Source organism: Tursiops truncatus, chromosome 1 (genome assembly GCF_011762595.2).
Source record: "Tursiops truncatus isolate mTurTru1 chromosome 1, mTurTru1.mat.Y, whole genome shotgun sequence".
Taxonomy (NCBI): Eukaryota; Metazoa; Chordata; class Mammalia; order Artiodactyla; family Delphinidae; genus Tursiops; species Tursiops truncatus.
In genome coordinates, this window is record NC_047034.1 from 156,822,376 (window position 1) to 156,847,447 (window position 25,072).

The following is a 25,072-nucleotide window of genomic DNA, read 5'->3' on the forward strand; positions in this document are numbered from 1 at the left end:
ATGAGTGAGGAGTAAGCAAATGATACTGAAGAAAAAACATGGAGGGGTGTACGAGGGTGTTGCTAGCTGCTGTAACACACCTCGATATATTGGTGTATTTTGCTGTTAAAGATCATTTCTCACCTAACAGTCCAGTTCAGGTGTCCCAAACGGGTGGGTGACTTTTCTCTACAGGGTGATTTGGGATCCAGGCTTCTTCCATCTCATGGCTCTGCCATCCCCTAGGGACCCCAAATGCTCTGTATCCAGCCAGCAAATGGAGGAATAAGGGTGGGAGGATTTTATGGGGTAAGCCTTGAAGTGACACACACACCGCTTCTGCTTACATTCCTTGGGCTAGAACCCTTGTCTTATGACTGCACCCAACGGCAAAGGGGGCTGCAAAGTGTAGTCCTGGCTAGGCAGCCACTTCTCAGTGATAAATCGGCACGATTGACATTTTTGGCCAAATAAATCTTTGGGGTGGAGGGGGGCTTCCCTGGGCATGTAAGGTGTTTAGCACCATCTCTACCCCCTAGATGCCAGTAGCACCCTCCAGTGGTGACAACCAAAAATGTCTGTGGACACTGCCCAATGGCCCCTGGGGGCCAAATCACCCCTGGTGGAGAACCATTGCTCGATACAATGGAAGGGGAGGCGTACCGCTCTGATGTCCAGCTAGCTGGCCATGCTGCAAAGGGCATCTAACTAAGCAGAGGGTGTGTGTTGCGGGTGCTGGTTAGGAGAAGTTACCTGAAGGAGGTGACACTTGAGCTGAGTGATTAGGAATCATCTCCTCTGCACAGTGAGAGAAGCAATGGTATTGCACTCAGAGGAAGCAGCGAGAGTGAAGGCATAGGGGCGACAATAGCATAGCTGATTGGAGGAACTTCAAGTAGAGATGAGAGCCTAGCATAGCCCCTCTCCTGTGGATTATGTCCTCTGACAAGCAGAGGAAACATTTGACCTCTTTTGCCACTGACTCGTGTTCTGTCCCTTTCTTTGTTTCACAAACACAGGATTTTCTGCAGGAAATGCTAGAATTTGATGGTCCCAGCATTTGGTAGCACTGGAGGAATGGTCCAGACTGTGGGCCCTTCTCACATCCCCCTCCTGGTTGTGGGGCTCCCACAGCCTCTCCCAAGTTTGTCCTGGGCTTTTTCTTCCTGAACCGTCTCTGTTACCTTTCCTTGGGAAGCCCATCACTGTCATCTCTACGGTTAAAACCATTGCTCTTGGGAAATACTAGCTTCTGTCCCATCGCGTTCATCATTTTAAAGTCTCCACCCCCCACTCAGACCCCAGGCTTTTCCTCTGAGCCCTCGCCTTTGCTCTGTAGCCCATCGCTGCCATCCTACTCAGCCCTCAGCCTCCGTTTCTGCCCTCGTTACTAGAGCATCCATTTGCTGGCTCATCTTCTCTCTCTCGGCTTCGGCAGGTTCTTTTATTTTCTTCTTAGGTCAGAATGAAACTTTCAGGGCATCAAGAGTGCAGCCCCTACTTGAATCAGGCCAAGTTCTCCAGAGCACCAGGCCCTGTTTTCCTTCTAAAACCAACTCTGATCTTATCTGGATAGTAGGCTTATCTCGGTGAGTCACCACACCACACTGGGCTTTTTTCAATGTGATATCGTGGAGAGGCCTTGACCCATGGCTGCCTCTTGCTCCTGGGGAGACAGGAGTGGGTAGGCAGGGAGCCAGCCGTGGGGGCTGGGCTGAGTCACACTCTCCTAGGCTAGAGAGGGGAGGGCTATTATTATCTCTTGGACCCCTGCCTCTCTCTTGGCCTGCAAATGTTCAGGGGCCCCATATTTAGTCTTCAGAGCCGCGCACCTTTTCAGACTACTTTTTTTTTTTTTTTTTGCGGTACGCGGGCCTCTCACTGTTGTGGCCTCTCCCGTTGCGGAGCACAGGCTCCGGACCTGCTGGCTCAGCGGCCATGGCTCACGGGCCCAGCTGCTCCGCAGCATGTGGGATCTTCCCGGACTGGGGCACGAACCCGTGTCCCCTGCATCGGCAGGTGGACTCTCAACCACTGCGCCACCATGGAAGCCCTCAGACTACTTCTTGATAAAGCAGTCACACGCCACGCAGCCTCATGGGCATCTCTTTAAATCTATTTTCTGACTGTCATGCATTTCTTCTCTCTCTTCCCTACATCTGTAAAGACCTCTCCTCCTGTTATGTGCTGAATTCTGTCCCTCCCTATGTCGAAGTCCTAACCTCTAGGACCTCAGAATGTGACTATATTTGGAGACAGGGCTTTAAAGAGGTAATTAAGTTAAAACTAAATCTGTGAGGTGAGGCCTAACCCAGTATGACTGGTGTCCTTATAAGAAGAGGAAATGTGGGCACAGACACGCACAGGGGGAAGACAGTAAAGATGTAGGAAAAAGACATGCCGTCTACAAGTCAAGGAGAGCAAACTCAGAAGGAGCCAACCTTGTAGACACCTTGATCTCGGACTTCTAGCCTCCAGAACCTTGAGACAATACATTTCTGTTGTTTCGGCCACACAGTATGTGGTACTTTGTTATTTGTTACGGCGGCGGCCCTAGCACATGAATACACCTTGTACTTCCCCCTTTTTAAGACTAAAATCCGATCTCATCATCCCCTAAGAGACCCTGCACGATCTGGTTCTGGTCCCATCCCCTCCCTCATCTCTTAGGTGTCCCCTCTAATTCACCTTGACCCAGACCCAGCTGCCAGTCCCCCTCCCTTATCAGGGCCTTGCCCTTCCTTTTCCCAACTCTTTGCATGGCTGTTTATCTTAATTTTCAATCCCACCTTCAAAGTCACCACCTCAGAGAGGCCTTCCCAGACCACCATTTAAGGTATGCCCCGTGTAGTCCTTCTCACAGCCACTATGAACTTTTTCTTTATAGCATCTTTAATTAGTACCTTTATATATAATTGTTTATTTATCACCTGCCTTCATCAAGCCAGGGACAGTTCAGTCAGGTGTATATATCTAGCGCAGTGTCTGGCATGTAATGATGCTCAATTACTATTTGTTGAGTGAATCAATCTTCACCTCGTCAACGTATCCAGGCTTCAGGGTCCAGTCCCAATTCTACTTCCCTCCTTAAATTGGCCTTATGATCCCCCAAGTCCAAGAAAAGCTTACGGTCTTGATATGCCTTTGTTACTGTCTGTAACATGCCTTTTTCTGTCCTGGCGATTAGCACTGCCTGGGTTGTGGGGGGGTTTCCATCTGTGCCCCGCATCCTCCCATGCAGGACCGCACACTGTGCATCTCTGCATTGCCCACAGCACAGCCTGGCACAGGGCCCAGAACTCAGGAGGCCTCAGTAAGTATATGTGGGCACAGATAGATCAGAGAGACGAGGAATGGTGGAGGAAGTGAGTAGCTGGGCCAGTGTCAGGAATTAAAAGGGTGTCCCTGCCCTCCATGGCCCCCAGGGAGAAGGATGACAAATGTCCCATTGCCAGGGAGGGTTCTGGGGTAAACATCAGCTGTGGGTTGCGGCCACAGAGCAAAGTTCTGGGGCTGAGGAAGGAGTGGGGGAAGCCCACTGGCCTGGAGCCCCAGAATTATAGAGCAGCCCAGACTCTCTCCTGCCCAGCTGTGGGCTGCAAGGGAGGGCTCTGCCCACTGGAGCTCGAGGACCCCTCTGGCAGGAGAGGGGAGAGGCCCAAGCTTAGGAGCCAGGGCTTTTCCCCCCAGGGAAGATCCCACCAAGAGCACCCCCAAGGCTGCCACCCACCTACGGCCCAGCCAGTCCCTCCCTTCTCTCCAGCGCTGGCGGGAAGGCCAAGGCTTGGCTGGCTGGGCCCTCTCTTTTGGGGGCTGGGCTTGGACAATGGGAAGCGACAAGCCCCCTCCTCGCTGCTCCAGGGACATAAAGCAGGCCTTTCACTGTGGAGTTCTGGCCGTTTTGGTCGGTTCTTGGCACCCAGCGAGGCGGCGTCGGGAGGGGCGAGAAAGCCAGCCTGTTGGCGGTGGGGAAGGGGCCCGGCGATTCTGAGGCCGCTCACCGGCCCGGGGCTACCGGGCTGGCTCCCCAGCTGCGGGATGAGCTCATACTGGGAAACCGGAACAACTTGAGGTGGAGGAGGGAGCCGGGCATCAAGGGAGCTGCGAGATCGGGAGATCGCGGCTCCGCACAGCAAGTTTTTCTTGGGGGGCAAGGACGAGCATCCACTCCTCCGGCCCTGTCCGCCGCCTTCCCCACTCGGGTCGTCAGCCCCATAGCCCCTTCCACTCTCTTTCCCGGAAACTCCCACCGACCGCGGGCCATTGCCCCCTGGGCTCGCAGATACTAGAGCTCCGGCTTGCCAGCCCCCCAAAGCCCCTAGCGCAGCCTCTCCCGGGTGCCTCGGGCAAAGGCGGAGGGTGTTCCCCCGCTAGTGCCTTTCCACCCCGCGCGCCGGGGGGACCTCCTCCCCAGGCCCTGCCCCTCCTGCTTCCCCCCGTAGCGTCTGTTCCCTCTCGCGGAGAGTTTGGCGTAGACAGCTAAGGAGCCATCGTGACTGACGGAGGAGCCTACGAGAGACGAGACAGAGACTGCGACCGAGTGGGGGTGGGGGATCGGGTGGGGACCGGCGCTGAGCCCTTGGGGCCTGGAGGCAGCGGCGGCGGGAAAGAAGTGGGAAGGGGCTCACGCCATTGGGGGAAACTCGTCTGGTTTGGGGCCAGGGCTGGGAGGAGGAGGGTAAGGATGAGAAGAAGCCGGGTCCGGTTATTTAATTTTGAGGATAAATTGCACAAGTAACTCTTGCACCGTTCCTCTCCCAACCTCACTTCCCCTCCCCCACCGCAACGGACACAAGCACGCCTCCCTCCATCCCGAGATTTTGCCTTAGGGTAGGGAAGGACGGAACGGAGCCAAACCCGCGGGTTCCCCCACCCCCGCCCCTCCTTCCCTCCAGTTCTTAATCCTGGGTCTACGCACACACACCCTTCTCCTGGGATGGGGTAGGAGGCTGCTGCCACTGGGGCTGGTAAGCATCGCCCCACGCCGCAGATTGCAAGTTCAAAGCCACCACCCAAGATCAGCTCGTAAGAGCCGTGACTTGGGGAACCGCGTCCTTCTTTGGTTACCTTTTCCCAGACAGTATTCTAATTTCCAAACGTGGAAGAGGCGTGTGTGTACGTGTGTGTGTGTGTGTGTGTGTGTGTGCGCGCGCGCGCCTGTGTGTCAGTATCACTGTGTGTGTGCGCGCGTGTGTGTGTGTATGGGGGGGTGTATTATGGGTGATCTTATAAATGGAAACGAGAGAACTGAACTTAAAAGAAACTGGTCAATTGTAAAACAAACAGGAATAAACAACCCTTTAGATGTAATCTGTGGTTTCTCTGGAGGTGGAGGTGGCGCTGAAGAGGAACACCCGCCCCCTCCCAATATTTTCTCCTTTGCTGCGCCTCCACCCCCAGCATTTGGAGCGGCGGAGAAGCGGCTCCGGAGTGATTAATCCGGGGATAATTCACCCCCCCCCCCGCCCCCCGGCGCGAACCCCCCGAAGCGGGATTGGAGCGAGTCATTTCCGAGAGCGCAGCGCGCCTCTCCCCGGCCGGGCGGACACTTGGTTCATTCCAGCCGCAGAAGCTCAGAGCTCCCGCGTACCGGGATTTTTTCCGAGCAGAAAAAAGCTCCAGAGCTCTCCTGACCTCCTTTCTCCTCCACTGCGAGGGGAGCCTCTCCCTCGGCGCTGCCGGTCGCGCCATGCCGCGCTCGCGGGGACGGAAGCAGGGGCGCTGCGGCTGCCCCGCGGGGAGGGCTCGCACCGAAGCCGGGATTTCGGCGCTTGTGCCGGGCGCCGGGAGCCGCTGGGGCCGTCCGCCGACACCGCCGCCGCCGCCGCCGCCGCTGCTGCTGCTGCTGGGCTGGGGGCTGCTCAGCACCTCGGCCGCCGCGGGTAAGTCCGGCCGCGCCGGGGAGCCGGCGGCCGCCGCGCGCCCCGCCCGAGCCCCGAGCCCACCCATCCACGACCCGGTCCCTGTCCCTCCCCCCCGCCCTCAGCCTTAACCTCCCGCCCTCTCAAACGCCGACCCTCCTGCTCAGCCTCGCCTCTGCCCCCCCCCCCTTTTCCCCCACCCTCACCCATCCTCCCCGCCATCCTCACCCTCACAGCTACCCACACCCCCAGCCACAACTTGGCCGAATCCGGCCAGGGGGCCTGGGAGACAGACCATCCCCGCCCGGGGTTGCGGGGCTCCCGAACCGTGGCTTCAGTTTCTTCAGCCTCCCAGCCCCCAAGGTGCTAGGCTTTTCCCAGATAAACTTTCCTGGAGCCCTCCCCGCCTCCAGATCCTCGTTGGCACGCCCGTCCTGGGGGCTGGAGCGGAACGGCGCGCCCCCTCCCCATTTGCGCGTCTGCAGGGTCTGCCCTTCCCTGCCCCCGCCCATTTCTCTCGCAACTGAAGCCCGCGCCCCCGCCGGAGCCGCCCGGAGACTGCGGCCGCCACCCCCTCCCCAAGTGTCCCCCTCCCTGGGCGCTCTGGGCTGGGAGGGGGGTCAGCTGGGCGGGGGTCCAGAGCACGCCGAGCTGGAGGACTCAGGTGGGGGCTGGAGGGTGCTGAGCAACGGGCAGGCGGGGGCGGGGGTTGCGCCCGGGGGCAGGGGAGGGAGTGTCGCCGCCAGGCTCCGCGTCGCCACATTGCCTTCGGTTTCCACTCCGCGCCAAAGTGCCCTTTCCCGCGCCCTGCTGCAGCCGAGCGCCGGGTCTGCGGCAGCGGCGGCGCGGGCGGCGGGACCTGCTCCCGGCGACTGAGTCGGGGAGGCGGACAGACCTGGCGGGTGTGGCGAGTCCCGGAACTTCGCCGATGTGTGGCCGCAGCTTGCGGACCGGGAAGGCACGCGGACCTTGGAGAGAACCCAGTCCCCACTGGGAACCACTGGCCTCGACTGCTGCCCTTTCGCTTTACCCCCTGCACCCCTCCGAGGCTCAGCTCTAGCCACAGCCTAGAAAGTTCTGTGTCCCCGGGTGGGGACGGGTCCGACGGGCGATGCCTGGGGCCGCATTTTTATTTAGCCTGGAAGCTGACACCCACGGGGGGAGAAAACCCGTAACACCTGCTGCCCAGGCTTTGACTGAGCACCTCCGGCCTGGAGCTGTGTTGGGTTTTTTATTTACTTATTTATTTTGTTTTTTTTAAACCACCGATTGAACCTTTGAAGGCTTGGCCTCAGCCATCCGAGCCTCTAGGTGGTCCCTTTTTGGAAACTGCGACACTTCCCTGGCGAGCTCTTCTGTCCACTCTGGGCTCCAGCATCTTGTGAGCCAGTGCCCGCAGACCGTGTCGCCAGCTCCTTAGCCGGGAATGTTAGGGCTGCTGGTCGGGAAGGGCGCCCCGAGCCAGCCCTACCTCTCCCATCCCTACTTGACCGGACTTTCTCAGGTTCCCCTAAGAGTCATAGCGGCCGACACCCAGAGAGGGGCGCCCGCGGTGCGCGCGCCTAGGAGCTCAGGCCTCGCGCACACCCACACCCACTGGGTGGCTGCACAGTTCACAACGACGCCGCTGGTCACCAGACTTGCCACATGAGAGGTGGGGGTACCGCTGGTACCGGCTGTCAGGCCTCTCAGACATGTGTCCAGGAGCGGCCCCTGCTCTGGCTTAGCAGACCTGAGATTACCCCTAATATGATCCACCTGGGTTTCTGGCTCGATTTGTCTCTGCCCCTTGGGCATGTCATCCCCCCAGGGAAAGAAGGCCGACTACCGGAGCTTGCACACTGCTGGACTGTGTTGGAATCCTGCCTTGGAGAGATCGGTTGGCTTGCAGCTCTTTGGTTGGCAGAGAAGTTGGGGGTGGGAGTGCTGAACGGCTTGGGGGAAGGGGTGCTTGCTCTCTGGTGGGCGCGCTCTGCCTTCCCGTCCCGCATTTACATGTGGTGTTTGACCTTGCCAGCAGCAGAGATTTGGAAGTGGACTTGGTGACAGATGATGGCAGGATTTGGCACATTAGAGGGGGAAGCACATTTATTTTGTGTTCTCTTCATGCCGTTGACTTTAAAACATGCTCAGGACTGCGCCGTCTCCCTTCCTTGGCCCGGTGATGACTGGATAAAATGAATATAGGATTTGAGCCTGCCTTCAACTTGGACACTCACCCCTTCCATCTGTGCCCTCACACTTCCCCTACCCCCAGCCTCCCTAGAGACCTTCCAGCAGTTACCTCCTCCCCCTGGACGATAGATCAATCACTCTCCTGTCTTTTGTTTTCCCTAAACAACTTAATCTCTAACATAAAACAAGCCAACCAGACTTCTTGGCCCCATTGACCTTGTAGCTCCCATCCCATCTTTCCTTCTCGTTTACAAGTTAACTCTCTTCAGACGAGTCCTGAACTCACTTTCTCTGCAACCATTCACTCCCTGCTGACTGGCTTCTGTCCCCAGGACTGGAACTCTCTAGGAAAGATCACTGGGGACCCCCTTAATCGCCAAACCCATCTGCTTTCTCTTTCTTTACCTCTCTGAACTGTGAACACCTTGGATTACTTCTTTTAAAATTTCTCTTCCCTGGGCTTCCGGCACACTGTGCTTGGCTGATTTTTTCTCCTACCTCTTGGCCGTTCCTTCCCAGTTTCTAATAGTAGCACTTATTCCCCTCTTGAAAGTCTGGCTTCCTGCAGTGTTCCATTCCTTATGCTTTTCCTCATTTCCTTTCACTCCTCCCTGGGTGAGCTCATCCAGGCCCATTTCTTCCACTACCACACTCTGAAGCTTCCAGACAGATCTCTCCTGCCAAGATGCTTCTCCCGATATATGTCTATTGGCTTCCTAGCCCACGGAAGCTCTGGATCTAGACAGCCCGTAGAACCGGCTGACTGTTGGACATCTTCACATAGATGTTTCTCTTCCAAAGCAAACTCATTAGCTCTGCACCTAACCTCCAGTGTCCTCCATGCAGGCTGGTGGGACTGGCAGCTTCCCAGTTACCTAGCCGGGAACCTCAGGCTCATCCTCAACTCCTTCCTTATCAGGTGGCCATCAAGTTCTGTCAGTTTCATGCTCTCAAATGTTCTCAAACCTGGCTACTTTTCTCCGAATTAAGCAGCTCTGAGCATTGAAAACTGTTATGCTTCCCATTTCCTTAATAAGTAATTTAAAATAAAGGCAATATTAAAGCGTAAGGGTTTTTATACTTACGGTTTAAAGTTCTGATTTTTCCCATGCTAACCACTTCATTGCTTTAAAAGAAATCAAATATCAAATTAGTTTTTAAAAAATTCTCCCTGCTTTGCTTGTTTTCAGAGGCCTCTTAAAAACTGGAGCACTGACCATACCCAGTGTTTGATGACACTACTAACTGAATTGTATTCAAAGTAGTTATTTATCTGCCTCACGTATTGAAGTGTGAGCTTCCTGAGGGCAGGGACAGTGCTTTATTTCTCTTGGCCTCCCCAGCACCCAGCTCAGGACCTGGCATAGAATTGGTGGCTGATAGATGGTTGTTAAATCAGCAGATGATTTTTTAAAATATTTTTTTCTTGGACAGTTTACTAGGGGCTGGTAAGCCTAAAATAAGAGTTTTAGGGATCAAAGAAGCCAGTTGGTTTGCAGAGGTAATGCGACAACAAAGCCACCTGATCCCCAGTTGCTTTCCCTCCAGAACCAAATGTCACAGATTGGTAAGATAGCTCCTTAAGTTCTAGAACCAATGCAAGAACAAGCCCTAAGCATTACCCACCCCCCCACCCCCCCAGGAAAGGCATCAATGTATGGATTTGAACTTCCATTTGCAATTGAGCTGTGCGTTTATGGTTTTAAAAGAGAAACTGACCACAGCAGAGAGTGTTGACCATATCTTGGACTGGTGACAGTGTAGCTCTGTTGAAGGTGAGGCTAGAATGATGTGGAAAGGCACTGGAGAACCAGCTTGCCAGGGCTCGGACACTGCAAGGTTTGGGTGTGTCCAGAAGAGTCCAGCAGGTGGCTTCAGCGACACCAACTTGCCTCATGTGTCTCATCTGCCTCTGTTTCATCATCATTGTCATGCCAGCAGGATTTAGGGACTCTGATGGCTCAGCAGAGCCAGATGTTCGTTGTTGGAGAACTAGCTGATCTTCAGACCTCCCCAAGGCTCAGGCTGCCTGCCTGCAAAAGGGACAAGGCATCCCTGTGTTCTGGAAGGGATTAGAAATCAGAGATGCAACAGGCCCAGCACATACGTATTGATTGTGCCCATTGAATGCAAGATGGGGTTGGAACGGGAACGCTGAGGACAGAGGACTCGGCCAGGAAGTCTGTGCACCCTCCCAATATCCTCCTCCACTGCTCAGAAAGCTGTACCCAGGGGAGTGACACTAACAGCTGATGTCTGTTGAGTCCTCACCATGTGCTGATGGCAACCCAAGCACTTGCATGTATTAATTCGACCCTCACAGCAACCCAGTGAGGCCAGTAATATTATTCTCCCCATTTTATCCACAAAGAAATAGGTTCAGAGAGGACGCATAACTTAACCACACCACTAGTCAGCCAGAGATTGAACCCAGGCCTGCCTGACTCCAAATCCTTTACTGGTACCCACCTTGTTATCTGATTTCTAAGGGGACCCAGTGGAGCTACCCCTGGAATCCTTCCACACAGGCTGCCTGTGTCTGTCGTGCTTTTCCCACTGGGCTGTGCCCATCAGCTATGCTGTGATGCTTCTAGCACTTGAGCCTGGGTCTCAACCTTCCAACTCCTCAAGCAGCCATGGTCCATCCATCTCCACCACAGCTCCTGGAGGGTGACTACAAGCCGTCCTTGATTTGCTTCTAGTCCCAGGCACCAGTCTCGACTGAACTCTGCTGTGAACTCTCACAACCCAGGTTGTAAAACTCCTCGTATTGTAAAACTCATCAGGACATATCGGGATTTCTTGTTTAATGAGACAATGTCTGCCTTTCCCTAAGGCTCTGTGAACTCAGGTGAGCAGCGTAGCCCAGATCACAGCACATAGCAGACACTCAGTAAACACCTGGTGAAAGGATCAGAGGCAGGTTCTCTGGAGCCCAGGGTTCCCTTTCTCTATGACAGTCCTTTTGGACATTCCCAAGGCAAGGGGCTTGGAGGAGTGGGATGTGATGAAGGGGCATCCCCAGGTGGGAGGCGGCCCTATGTCCCTCTACATATTACCAACAATAGCTCTCCTTTACTGAGTGCTGGCTTAGTGCTTTATAGACGTTCCTATTCAATTCTCACAACAATTCAGGTACTATAATATCACATTTGAAGAGACTGAGACTCAGAAATTAAACAATTTGGCCAAGATTATAGAGCAGATAGGAGAGGAGACAGGATTGAACCTCAGGGCTTCCTGACTCTAGGGCCCATCCTTTTAATTCATGGAAAGCATCTGTCACAGTGCCGGACCTGTTGTTAGCATTCAGTGTATGTTAAATGCTGCCACTACCTCTACTGCTACTACCATTGTCCACATGTTTTCTGCACCAGCCTCTTGGAATTGTAAGAGAAACAGTTCTCATCCTTTGCCACTCTAAGATGCCACCAGATGCATCAGCAAGAGTCTTTCCTCTGCTCCTCCCACTGAAAGCACACTCCTAGGAACCTGGCCGGCTCACCCACCTGTATCAGACCTTGTTAGTACACCTCTTCCTGGAGGGGTGAAGAGGGCGGACCCTTTAGCTCCCTCTAGAGGTTGGAGAATGTCACTGACACTGCCTTCCTTGGGTTTCACTCTGAGTGGGATATGGCCTCCCAATCCCTCCTCTCCGTCTGCTACAGAGATTTTCCACGACAACAGGGGAACATCTGGGTGAACCTGAAAATGGAGGGTTACCTCAGAGTTTTCCACCTCACAGAGACACTGTCTCAGGATTCAGCGGCTCTGAATAGAATTCGGCTTCCCGTTGGGCCCACAGAAAGCAAAGGGTAGGCTATGCAATGTGGATTTCTCAACCTGAAAATAGTGGTGTGGTTCTTAGAGCTCTTCCCTGGTTCTTGTAAGTTAAGAGAAACATGAAACTCATATTTATTTTCATACTGGATGTGGGAGCTCAACCCCCTGGGCTATCTTTTCATACCCCAGCTTTAAAGATGAGATTCTTTTTGGGGGGGCCTGTACCAATTCAAGACATAATAAGAATTACATACTCTTTAGAGCACGCTTTTGATTCCCTATCAGTAGATGAAGCATTTTGGAAGTTGTTTGAAAAAAAATAAAGATAAGATTCTGTATCTTTTTTTCCCTCCTCTTCCACCCCAATGCACGCTTAACTCTTAGCTCTCTGGGGTCCTTTGGCTTTCTCATGTAGTTTCGCCGGACATGAAGAATGGTCATGCCCTGTATACATTAAAAAATGAGAACTTTGGCCAAGCAGGAGATGGGAGGGGAGCGGGCAGGAGATGGGATGGGAGTGGATGGAATGGAATATGATGGGGTGGGATTGGAGAAACAGGATAATTTGAGATGGATTGAGATGAAGTAGGAAGGAGTGAGTTGGGGGAGGATCAAGCATGGGTTGGGATGTATATTGGGATAGAACAGATAGAATGAATAGGGATGGACTGAGATGGGTGGTATGAAATGGAATAGGATTGAGTAAAATATGATGGTTTGAGGTGGAATTGGGAGATACAGAGTGTTCGGGGGATTGACTGGGATAGGACGGAGTGAAGTGGGATAGGATTGGGTCAGAATGGATTGGGATGGGATGGGATGGGGTGGGATAAGATGGGATGGGTGGAGTTGAGTTGGGGTAGAGTGGGACGATCGGGATATGGTAGAGTGGAGTGAATGAGTTGTGGTGGGATGGGGTGAGATGGGGGTGAGTTAGGATGTATTGGGGTGGCTTAGGTTGGGTGAATTGGGAGGGGATACGGGAGATGTAGTGGGATTATATAACCAATTGAGTGGGCACTGTGAAGAAATGGGAAATTAAGGAGGGTACCAGAAACAACCTAACCTGCTTCACCTTATTGTAGCATCTTCATCTTCCTCCCCAGAACTCCTCAGTTCCTCATTTGCCTGAACTGTGAAATTTCTAGCAGATAGAAAGTCCCCATCAGCCCTTGGTTCCACACTGGTGTCGATTCTAAAATGCTGATGGCTCCGCTCTCTGCTATTAGGGGTCATTCTTCAGGGAGAAATTGGAAGTCCTGTGTGGCCACCACCATGAACCCTAGCAGAGAAATGTGCCAGGCACAAGGCAGGAGCCCCAGTGCAGCCCTTGTCAAGCCCAACATCAGAGAAGGGCACTGTGCCCACCCTGGAGCTAGCGGGGTGGCTGTACCCACAGAAAGCAAAGTTCTGGATAGTGTAGGGGTTCACCTCTGTGGTCCCCTCTTTTGAGGAGTTTCCCCACTGGAAACTGCCTTTCACTTTCTACCTATTTGTTTCTTATTGTTGGAAAATTTTAAACTGAATTGAGCTCTAAGGAGATGTCAATTCTGCCCTTGAAAATCATCGTTATAAGGCACTCTTGTGGTGCTAAAAATAATGTCTGTGTAGTTAAATCACTGACAGCACCAAGATAACTCTTAGAAACTTATTTGAGAATCTCCCACGTGGTCTGGAGCAGAAAATAAGGGCTCATATTGCGGCGCAAATAGCCTTCCTCCCTGTCCATGTCTCATTTATACTCAAGTGCAATTATAATCCAGAAACCTCAAAAAATTATGTGTCCTTGGTTTTCAAATAGGCAATAGAATAAGGTCCATTATTAAGTAGCTACATCTATTCATTGATGGAAAGTAAGCAGGTGTGACAGTTGCAACTTGAAAGGGAGAAAGCAGAAACTTTGAAATAGACCATTTGAGATACAAGCAAATTATCAGAGATTGCCTAGGCATTTTGTGCAGGGTGATTGATAACCCTTTCTGAGATGAGCAAGGGTGGTAGAGTCGACTCAGGCCCCGGGAGGTTTGTCTGCGGGTTGCTGCCTAACTCCCCACCCCAGCCTGAGTCTTACCACCTCCTGCCCTCATCACTCCTCCATCACCGTGTCACGGGTAGGAGTCAAAGGTGGAGAGAGGCTCAGAGACTGGGTGAGGCTTGGTGATGGTGCCTGGGATTTCTGGCACATTACTTGGCAACAAAAAGGAGGTGAGAGTTTAATGATTTATTTTCAATCCATGACCAACAAGGACCTACTGTATAGCACAAGGAACTGTGCTCAATATTCTATAATAACCTAAATGGGAAAGAACTTGAAAAAGAATAGATACATGTATATGAATAACTGAATCACTTTGCTGTACACCTGAAACTAACACAACATTGTTAATCAACTGTACTCCAATATAAAATAAAAATGAAAAAATAAAATAAAATGTTTCTAGCATGAAAACTGGCCCTGCAAGGATGGCATCCCTCCCCCAGGGACCCGTGTTGCCCTGCTCTCCTGGCCTTTGTCTTTTGTGCAGTCCTAGAAGGGTTGAGCCATGGCAGATTCATAGCTGAAAGGAACACGTTCTGATATATTTGATATGTTTCTTGAACTTTGGCCTGAGCGTCAGGAAACTAGTCTTCCAGCCTTGGTCATGCCTCTGCATCTCATTTCTTCTTCCTGGGCCTGACTTCCTTGCCTGTAAAGTGGAGATAATAATACCCACCTTGTCTGTGTAATGCTGATAATGGGCATTATTTAATCAACAAAACAGAAAGGACCCAGAGATTTTAGAGTAGGTCACCAGTGTAAGCCCCATCCGATGGGAGATCCTGCCCCGTGGCCAGGCCGGCTTGGCGTGCCAGGGATGGGAATCTCACCACGTTTGCAGACAGCCTGCTTGGCTGTGCCTCAGGGCGCAGGGGCAGTGGATGGAGGAGGGTGAACTCACTCAGCTTCCTGGCCCGTATCCATTCTGACCCTCCAAGTGGCTGATCCTGAGAAATTGAAAGGGAGGACATGAACAGTTCCCATCCACCGCCCATCAGGTATCTGCTGCAGCCTCCTCCCTTCCCACCCACCCGCCTACCCCGGGGCAGCATCACGAACTCAGGCCGGGAGAGGTGATTGCTAGGGCTTCACATTCACTAAGACATCCATCCAGGGGACAAGATTTGCCCCGAGGCCTTTTAACTCTAGCAAGATGGAAATTTCCTGTGTTTGAGGACCACTGGGACTCACATCTCCTGTGACATTTTGTTCCAAGAAACACGGAAAGAGGAAAATGTAACAAGGATAGTTTTCCTGGTCATGTGGAAGGCACTGCTGGGTGTTTTTTGGTTTCTGCTTTTTTCTTTGAGCATGACATGGAATTAACCTACCCTCAGATCATGACACTTCATGATCATCTATCTATGAAAGGCTCCTTTCTTGTTTTATTTTAAAAAATTTCCTTCCTTTATGCCCTATCCCAAGGCAATTGTTGCCTTCTCCCATCTGTACCCACTCTAATATATTTGATATATATCTTGAAATATGCATGGATCCTTATAAAATATGTAAGGTTGTTTTGTGTGCATATGTAAATTTACATAAATGATAGTGAACTATAAATTTCATCAAGTGTCTTGCTTTATTGACTTAGCACTATATTGTATAGATCTAGCCCTGCTCCTTGTATGTGTCTAGTCCTTCACTGCACTATGAGCTGTGCGTCCATCACATTGTATATATCCACTCCCCCTGGGAATAAACCCCTGGCTTGTCTGTAACTCCTCCTGACTACACATGAAGCTCTGGAGAACATCCTTGTACATTCTCTCTTGGGACCCCGTGTAAGAATAACTCTGGGCTATACAGAGTGGACGATTGGGATTCCTGAGTTAACATGTTGATTTTCTATGATATGCCATAATATTTTCCAGAGCAGCTGAGCTAGGGCTCATTTCCACCAAGAGAGCACTAGAGTTTCTGTCTCCCCATGTCGTTACCAATACTAATATTGTCCACCTTTATAATTTTTTTCCATTCTGAAAAAGTTTAAAGCGCCATCTCGTCGTTTTGTTTTGTTTTGCATTGCTCTGATGACTAGTAAGTTTGACTGTCTCTTATATGCTTGTTGGCTATTTGAGCTTCTCTTTTTGTGAATTGCCTAGTCATATTCTTTTCCTTTTTTTTTCCGGTACGCGGGCCTCTCACTGTTGTGGCCTCTCCCGCTGTGGAGCACAGGCTCCGGACGCGCAGGCCCAGCGGCCATGGCTCACGGGCCCAGACGCTCCGTGGCATGTGGGATCCTCCCAGACCGGGGCACGAACCCGCGTCCCCTGCATCGGCAGGCGGACTCTCAACCACTGCACCACCAGGGAAGCCCTCTTTTCCTATTTTTAAATTGGATTTCCTGTCTTAATTTAGAAAAATCTGGGTTTGATTTTCAGGAGTTCCTTTTATATTCCAGATATTGCCCTCTGTCAGTTTTAGAGATTACAGATAACTTCTCCCAGTCTTTCATCTATTGTGTTTATGATGTCTTTCTTTGGACAGAGATGCTTCATTTTGAGGAGGTCAGATTCATCAATGTTTTGTGGAAGGCAGAAGTTGGGATACACAGCTGCACTGATGAGCTAAGGGGCAGGGTGGGCTCCCAGGCCCACCTGAGTCCATCCTTCTACAGGGGTGGCTCTGTATGGAGGGCTTTGAGCAGCCCCAGAGCCTTCCTGTCCATACTGGGGCCCCAGTTCCTATAGGAGGTCTTTCTTCTGGCTCAAGGCACTGTGTTTTAGAAGGTGCCAGTTAAACTACAAATAAATTACTGGATGGGTGCCACACTTAGAGAATGTGAGGGATTACTTAGCCCTTCAGCAGGCATTTATAGAGGGCCTGTGCTGGGCCTGAGCTCTCAGATGCATTGGGGACCATAGACAAGTTTCAAAGATAAGGGTACATAAGAGAGACAACTGCCCGCATATTCATAGCAGCATTAGTCATGGTATCCAAAAGGTGGAAATAACCCAAGCGTCTATTGATGGATAAATGGATAAACAAAATGTGGCATCTACATGCAGTGTAATATTATTCACCCTTAAAAAGGAAGGAGAGGGCTTCCCTGGTGGCGCAGTGGTTGAGAGTCCACCTGCCGATGCAGGGGACACGGGTTCGTGCCCCGGTCCGGGAAGATCCCACATGCCGCGGAGCGGCTGGGCCCGTGAGCCATGGCTGCTGAGCCTGCGCGTCCAGAGCCTGTGCTCCGCAACGGGAGAGGCCACAACAGTGAGAGCCCCGCGTATATAAAAAAAAAAAAAAAAAAGGAAGGAGATTCTACATTCTACAACTTGGATAAGCCTTGAAGACATTATGTTAAGTGAACTAAGCCAGTCACAAAAGAACAAATACCGTATGGTTCCAGTTATATGAAGTAGAGTAGTCAGGTCCACGGAGACAGAAAGCAGAACGCTGGTCGCTGGGGCTGGGGGTTGGGGGCTTGAAGGGAATGGGGGTTGTTTTCTTAATGGATAGAATCTCAGTTTTGCAAGATGGAAAGTTCTGGAGATGCACGGTGCTGATGGTTGCACAACAATGTGAAGCACCTTAACGCCACTGAACTGTACACTTAAAAATGGTTGACGTGGTCACTTTTAGGTTATATATATTTTGCCACAGTTAGAAAAAAAGAGGGGTAACTCTCCAGACTCCAGGGGTCAGGAAGGTCTCCTAGAGCAGGTGATGTTTAGGCTGAGACTCGCAGGATAGATCGCAGAGAGCAGATGAAGAGAGGCAGCAGGGGGAAGGATTCCAACAATGGAAACATACCCGTACAGGCTCATGGTTGGGTGGAAGTGAGGCATGTTCAAGGTCTGGAAGTAGCTCAGTGTGGCAAATAAGGGCCATGAAGAGTCTAGAGGGTTTGGAGCAGGGGTGTGGCCCCATCAGCTTGGTTTGCTGGTGCAGGTCTTGAAGGAATGCGGTGATGTTGAGGGCAGGGTGCGGACCAGGGCACTGCTGGGGAAGGCAGGTCTTGGTGCCCCTTGGGGAGAGGTCAGCAAGGAGGATATGAGGGCATCCTCTTCCTTCCTCATTTTTTTTACCCTGTTCCCCACCTTCCCAGAGAGGGTAAAACAACTGTCAAAAGTCCATGAAACCCACGTAATAACTTGTGGATTGTAAATCACAGTTCTGTTAATCCTGCCTCAGTGACAACATCCCACAACTTTCTGCAAGAAAGAAAGTTAGAACAGTTAATCTACCTGCTCGGGGATGACTCCACAGGCCGTTTCAACATCCCATCTCCTGCGGAGACCTGCTGTACTCTATCTTGTCCAGGTCGCGTGTGCCCCTCCACATTTTGGTCAGTCTGCGCCCCCTGGTCCACCTCCTCTCCTCTTCTGACCTCTCCAGTTATCTCCTGCCCCTTTCCTTTCCTGCTCCCTCCTTTTCCCAGTCCTGTTATTTTCCTGACACCAAAAGTCTTCATTCTCATTGTAGAGTCATCCTCCCACCCCCAGCCTCACCATCAATTTGAGCCTCCTCCTGACCTTTGACCTTGTTGCCTCCACCCCCTCCTCACCTAGGACCTGCCCTTTCCATGCCCTTTCCTTTAGCCAGGCTTCAGCCGACCAGCTCTGTCAGCAAGGAGGATTTTCAAGGCTTTTAGCTGCTCCCATCTGCTTAGGACCAGTGGGGCTGGGTCCTTTGGACATTCACTGAGCTCCCAGTGCAGTGGCCCTGGCCTGGGGATCAGGGATACAAATACCATTTAAAACCAAGTGCCTTCCCCAAGGACAGTTACAGGCTCCTAAAGGCCCAGGGAACTGTGAGAATAGAGGAGGGGGAGGGGCAGCAGGGCAAGCTTCACCTAGGGGTGTAGGCAGGCTCTCCAAGAGTGAGCAGGCGTCTGGAGGAGGATAATATGAGGGTAGGAGGTCCTAGGTAGAGGGAGTGGCCTGGACGAAGGCTTGAGGCAGGAAGCTGTGTCGGGAGATGTCAAGTTTGCATGCCCCTCCATCAGCATCATTATCATGGAAGCTGGCATCGGTCCTTTAGGGAACTCTCGGGAGATGCTGAGAGCTGTACTTTCCCCTCCCTAAACCTTGTGGCATTCCTAAGAAGGTGATGATTTTGCAGTTGAGGAAACTGTGATTAAGGAGATTAAGTTACTCGCCCAAGACTAGACAACAGGGAGGGAGAGAGCCTGGATTTAAACCTCGTCTGATTCTGGCACCCACAGGCTTAACAACCGCTGTTGTACCCAGGTTTCTCAGTTACAAATGTAGATTCCCAGGCCCTCCCTGGATCTTGTGAATCGGAGTATCTCGGAGCAGGGTGTGGAAACTACATCCCTAATAAATTCCTGTTATTACTGTTATGCACATTAAGTCTGTCTAGGAACCTCTTAGGCAAACAGCTCCCGACGCCTGAAGGTGGAGCCCAGAGGAGATGGGCCTTCAGCCATCCACTCCTCTGCAATGACCGTGGCCTTGACCTCACCCAGGAGTCAACAGAGGAAGGGCTTCCTGCTTCCCCTCCCCACTCCTTTCCTCTCAGCTCTGCCCTGGTGGAGCTGGGACCCCGGAGGGGACCAGATTAGTGCTGCTGAGATGCGGTGGCCCCCAAGAAGAGGCTGGGGAAGCATACTGGCCCCACAGGCCTGCATCCCATACCTGAACTGCTTAGCACACCTAACAGAGGCCTGTTGGTCCGGGTGGGCCTGACAGCTCTGAGCTCCTGATTTACCACGTCCTTCCACCGGCCCCTGGTTTGTTAGGTGAGAAAGCAGGACACTCAGGGGAGTCTTATCCTCAACTTCCTTGTGTACTAACTCCTATTATTCCAGATTGAATACTTGAAGAGCGGACACAAAGCGCTGAAGGGCCGTTTTCCTGGGGCCTGTTGCTGGGAGCCAGCTGTATTTTCGGACAGAGGCGACACAGGCAGGCTGAGGCGGGGCGGCCAGTCGTGGTCAGGGCAGACGGGGAGGGCTCCCAAGGGTGAGGCCAAGGCGTCCAGGTTTGTTCCTGGCTGGAGCAGGACTCAGCTGCCAGGGGAGGGGCTCTAGCCCAGTGGATGGACATTTAGGGAGTCTGTTGTCCCTGTGAGGAGCCAGGGACTCTGCAGAGAAACCTAGGCAAAGGGCCAGTTATGCAAATAGGGATGCTAAGACAGGAAGTACAGAAGTACAGAGACTCTGGGAGGTTGGGGGGAAGCGGGTAGAGGGGGTCATTCATTCATTCATTCATTTGGCCAAGTGTTTCTTGGGTTTCAGGAAGTCGGGTAGGGACTATTAAATGAGTGCCCTGAGAGAGAAAGATTTCATGATCAGATGAATTTGGGAATCACTGGACCTCTGGTTTCCAATGTGTGGCCCAAGGCTTTGTCAGGAAGCTTCATAGAATTGCAGCTTCGCTGTCCTGCCTGTAAAGGTGTATGCTTGCCTGGCTCTCAGCATGCAGCTTTCCTGCCCCTTGTCCGTATAAATCTGTGCCCCACTGACAAGCGTTTGGGTTCTTTTATTCACCGCTGTGTCCCTAGCACCTAGGACTGTGCCTGGAGCAGGGGAGACGCTCAGTCAATGTTGATTGAGTGAATGAATGCTCACCAGGTGATTGTCAGGTCCAACTGAACACCCTGGAAGCTGCTTTCTGAGCAGCAGAGACACAGTGCAGATTTCCTTTCTGTTTTCTGTTGCTGTATCAGATACAGCTGATGTCCTAAGGTGAAGAATTGCTGAGACGCTTGGGCGAGGGGGTGGTGGAAACTTTTGATGCAGAGCAGTGGGATAGCTGCTTTGTGCCAGCCTGTGTTTCAGGACCATCCTGATGTGGCTGGAATCTTTGAGTTGGAAGCCATTGTTAAAAGTCAATGTTTTGAGAAGTGTTAGCTATTAACACCTTAGTAAAAAAAATGAACTGATCAGTCTGGAGCGATTAGGGTCAGATAAGGTGGTAAAGGGTAAATTTGTGTGTATCGGGACCCACCCAATGTCCCCAGGCCTCAGATTTTGAACCTAGGAGTCAATCTGACCCAACCTTGTTCCTCTCTTTTTTTTATTTTGCGGTACGTGGGCTTCTCACTGTTGTGGCCTCTCCCGCCGCGGAGCACAGGCTCCGGACGCGCAGGCTCAGCGGCCATGGCTCACGGGCCCAGCCACTCCACGGCATGTGGGATCCTCCCGGACCGGGGCACGGACCCGCGTCCCCTGCACCGGCAGGCGGACTCTCAACCACTGTGCCACCAGGGAAGCCCCCTCTCTTTTCTCTTGATCCGGCTGTTGTTGGCCTTTCCCACTCAGCTCAGTCCTGGTGTGTCCTTCCTCTGGCTCTGTGCCACCCTGAACCACAGGCTCCGTCTGGGACTGTTCTCATCTCTGGGGCAGCCTCACCCACTCATCCCCCCGAACAACCTTGTTTCCTACATCACAGAAAAATTGACACTAAAGGAAACAACTGCATGAACCTTGCTGCTGAACTTGGGTAGGAAAGCCCCCAGGATGCTGTGCCCTGCGCTACCCAGGAGCGTTGCTGCTGTAATTGGCTAATTGGCGTCCCTGCTTCCCATTTCTCGAACCCCTCCCTCCTCTGTTTCCTTTCCATTAGCCCAGAAACACACTTTGTTTTCATCTTAAAAACACACTAAACACCACCCCTTCCTTGACTCTGCACCTGCTTTTGCCTGTCACCCTGTCTCTCTCCTTCCTTTCCTGGTCTGGCTTCCTGAGAGAGTGTCTGCCAAGGTACTTCTCAACCCCTGTCATCTGGTTTCCACACGCCCCACTCCGGCGGAACTGCTCCAGTCCAGGGCACCACATGACTTCGTATTTTCCAAATCCAAGCCTCTCTCTCCACTTCTAGACCTTTCTCAGTCCTTCCACAGCCTGCCTCTTGCCCTTCCATCTGCCTTCTCCCCTCTTCAGCATCTGACACTGCTCCTCATTTCCTCCCATTTACAATTTGCTGTCGTATTATTGTTCCCAGGCCTTAGCTGACCTCTCTTTTTATTCTACATTCATTTCTTCCTGTGGCTTTGTGCCACTGTCCAAATGCTGATAATCTCCACATCCCACATCTAGGTGCAGACCTTGCCCCTGAACTCCAGAGCCGCATACCACGCGGCCGATCCTTGGCCCCGCACTCAGCATGCCATCTACTGAATTCTGCCTTTCTGTTGTCACCTGCGTCACACCCCTTACCCCCAGCAGTCTCACCATCCCACATTCTTTTGTGTCTCACCTCCATGCATCTTCCTCAGCCAGAAGCCTGGGCATCGTCCTTGAATTCCACCCCTACCCATTCCCTTCCACTAATCCAGTCTTGTGGATTCTACCTCCCCAATAGCTCTCCAGCTTCCCCACAGTCTCACTAGCGCTGCTGAGGCGCAGGCCTCCATCTTTGCTCCTGGACACTTGGGACCCGGCATTCTGGCCTTGACAGTGGCAACCATTTGGTCTCCCACAGCCATTCTTGTCTTCCTCCGGTTGATGGTGCACGGTTTGGTAAGAGAGACACAGGAGAGTGGCTTTACTCTCTGGATGGAAGGGGAAGGACAAGACAAAGGTCAGTGAGATGTTGGCACCCCTTGAAGAAGTAGCAAAGACTCTGAAGCTCGTGGGATAAGAGTGGGTCTTGAGAGGAGTTTAAGCTGATGAGCCATGGACAGCTGTTCCTATCACCCCCTCCCTTCCAGGGTTCTGACTGATGGGGTGTAAGGACAAAGAGTGTCAGTTGAGAGGAAGAGAAAGTACTGATTCATTTATTAATAGCTGGGCATGTGCCTGACACCCCTCGAGGCGCTGGCTTTTGGTCCATCATGTTGGAGAGCATGGCTCAGGCCTGAGCCCCGTGGTGCTTTTTTTTTTTTTTTTAAGATGTTGGGGGTAGGAGTTTATTAATTTTTATTTTATTTATTTTTGCTGTGTTGGGTCTTCGTTTCTGTGCGAGGGCTTTCCTTAGTTGTGGCAAGTGGGGGCCACTCTTCATCGCGGTGCGCGGGCCTCTCACTATCGCGGCCTCTCTTGTTGCAGAGCACAGGTTCCAGACACGCAGGCTCAGTAGTTGTGGCTCACGGGCCTAGTTGCTCCACGGCATGTGGGATTCTCCCAGACCAGGGCTTGAACCCGTGTCCCCTGCATTAGCAGACAGATTCTCAACCACTGCGCCACCACAGAAGCCCCCCCGTGGTGCTTTTCACGTCCCACTGTGAGGGTAAATCTTGGGAACTGAGCACTTGGAATCCTTGACAGAATCAGGACTGGGAAAGGGTGTACAGCGTACACTCAGCGCCCCCTTTCCCAGCCGGCTCTCAGCACGAGAATGATGGGCTTGCTCTACGCAGGGGTTTTAGGTAGGACGGGGGCCATCTGGTGGACATGCTTTGCCTTTTAGTCCAGTGCCCCTGCCCCCTGGGGGAAAGGGAGATCCCCCCTCCTCTGTGGGCTGAGGCTGCGTGCTGAGAGGCAGGGGACCAGGCTCCTAAACGCCTCCCTCTCCCAACACAGCCCAACTTTGTTATGACTGAGGACACGCTCCTGTTCTCCGAGTTCCTACCAAGAAACTTGTGTATCAAGGCACTGTTTCCAGCAGTCTGCATTTATCGAAAGGGGCATGGATTCTTTTCCCCATTTTTGCTCCTAAAAGAAATATGTAACTGCCAGTTGTTTCGGGTCCGTTGGCCCTGATCGGCTCTCTCCCCACATCCCACCCACCCCGAAACAGTTACAGGGAAACTGTGCCACGGGGTCAGAACAAGTGCAGGAGGCCCAGGCTTCCTTTCCGTTCTGCCCTCACACGGAGGTGGGCAAAGCCACATCCAACCTGTGGAAAGCCCTTCCTTCCTACCATTCAGCTCTCTGTTCCAGAGCCCCAGGCTCCTTCCCACCTTCTCGTGGCCTCAGTCTTCCTTCATTTCTCACACGCTGTCTGAGTTGACGCCCTGACTTCTAACATGGGTGGTTCTGATCTTCCGCCCTGGGAAAAGGCGTCTTCTTGGGAACTCACTCTTACTCCCTTTATCTATGGTTGAGACACTCCCATTCATTCCCAAATGCACCTCATTGCATTTCTCCTTTCAAAGCAGCAGACAGTCCTGCCAAGGGGCTAAGGTTTCTCAGGAGGCCCTAGGCAGAGAGGCTGGGGAAAACAACATCCCTTAATTGTCAAGCCTGTGGGCTCCATCCCACCAATCAGAATGGACAAAGGGCAGCGTGACCTCACTGACTGGGACGAGTTCCAGCCCGAAGCAGACACTTGGCATTTATTTGCCTGTGCATTTTGATGGTGGATAAATGCAGTTTCTGTTAGGCTCTTTGAAGTATTGAAAGTAGCTCACACACTCTCATTACTGCCTTTGAAGACACGTAGGGGTCTGGGAACCCCAGGCAGGGCCGTGATCTTGTCCAGTACCTCCTCTGCACCCTCGCTGCCACGCCTTTCTTCCCCTCTCAAATTTGGAACCAGACAGAGTGAAAAACAAGAGGAGTCAGATGGAGAGATCAAAATGTCAGCTCATTACTGATGGAGCTGGTTGGAGAATGTGGCGTTGGATATGTGGCCAAAGTGGCTTGTTAATACATCACTCTTGAATGGGAGAAACTTACCCACCCATTCAGGGGCAAAAGGGGACAACCTGGGGCCTCCCTCACAGGGGCCAAGCCTGCTGGACTAAGTTTAGGGTGGTGCGAGGTGGGTGGGGCTGAGCTGAGCTCGCCAAGCTCTTCCCCCCGCAACTCACTATTTAGACAAGTCACTCCCCTCCTGCAGGGGGCGAGGGTGAGGGGTCAGGGAGACCAGAGAAATATGCGTGTGTGGTACTTTGTCCTCTGGGGCATGGAGTGGGAACCTTCTCCCCTCTATGGAGTTGGGGCTTGGGTGAGCACGTACTCTCCTACCTGGCCGTGTTGGATCTGGGCCAGAGCAGGTCAGCATTGCCTGCAGCTTCGGGGAGCAAACATGCCTGTCCCTCCCACCCTGGAGGGATGGTTGGAGCCCCATCCACTTTGGGCGCAGCTACGGATGCCAGCCAGCCTTGGAGATTTCTCAGAGCCCTTACCCAGACCTAGAGGAGATGTTGACTAAGACATTGATCGTCTGGCCCGCTTATCTCTGTGACATATTTAAATAAGAAAATAAATTGTTCATTTTTCTTTGCCTTTCGTCGTCTCCTGGAAGAGTAGATGGAGAATGTGCTTCATCCAGGTGAATTGTAGGAAATGGGACCGCTGTTTCAAAGGCCTCTGCTCTGCAGCCAGACCTGATTCTCCTTGGTTAACTTCTTGATAGAAACTGATGTCAGTTTAGGGCCA

General features: G+C 52.3%; 1 protein-coding gene across 1 annotated transcript in view; it reads left to right on the plus strand.

Moving 5' to 3' along the window:
• The first annotated feature begins 5,594 nt into the window (after window positions 1-5,594).
• CSMD2 (CUB and Sushi multiple domains 2) overlaps window positions 5,595-25,072 on the plus strand; it is a 667,758-nt gene continuing 648,280 nt past the window's right edge. Inside the window, exon 1 of the mRNA XM_033838419.2 lies at window positions 5,595-5,861. Within this exon, the coding sequence (XP_033694310.1) occupies window positions 5,669-5,861 (193 nt within the window). The 5' untranslated portion in view covers window positions 5,595-5,668. The remainder of the gene's footprint in view (window positions 5,862-25,072) is intronic.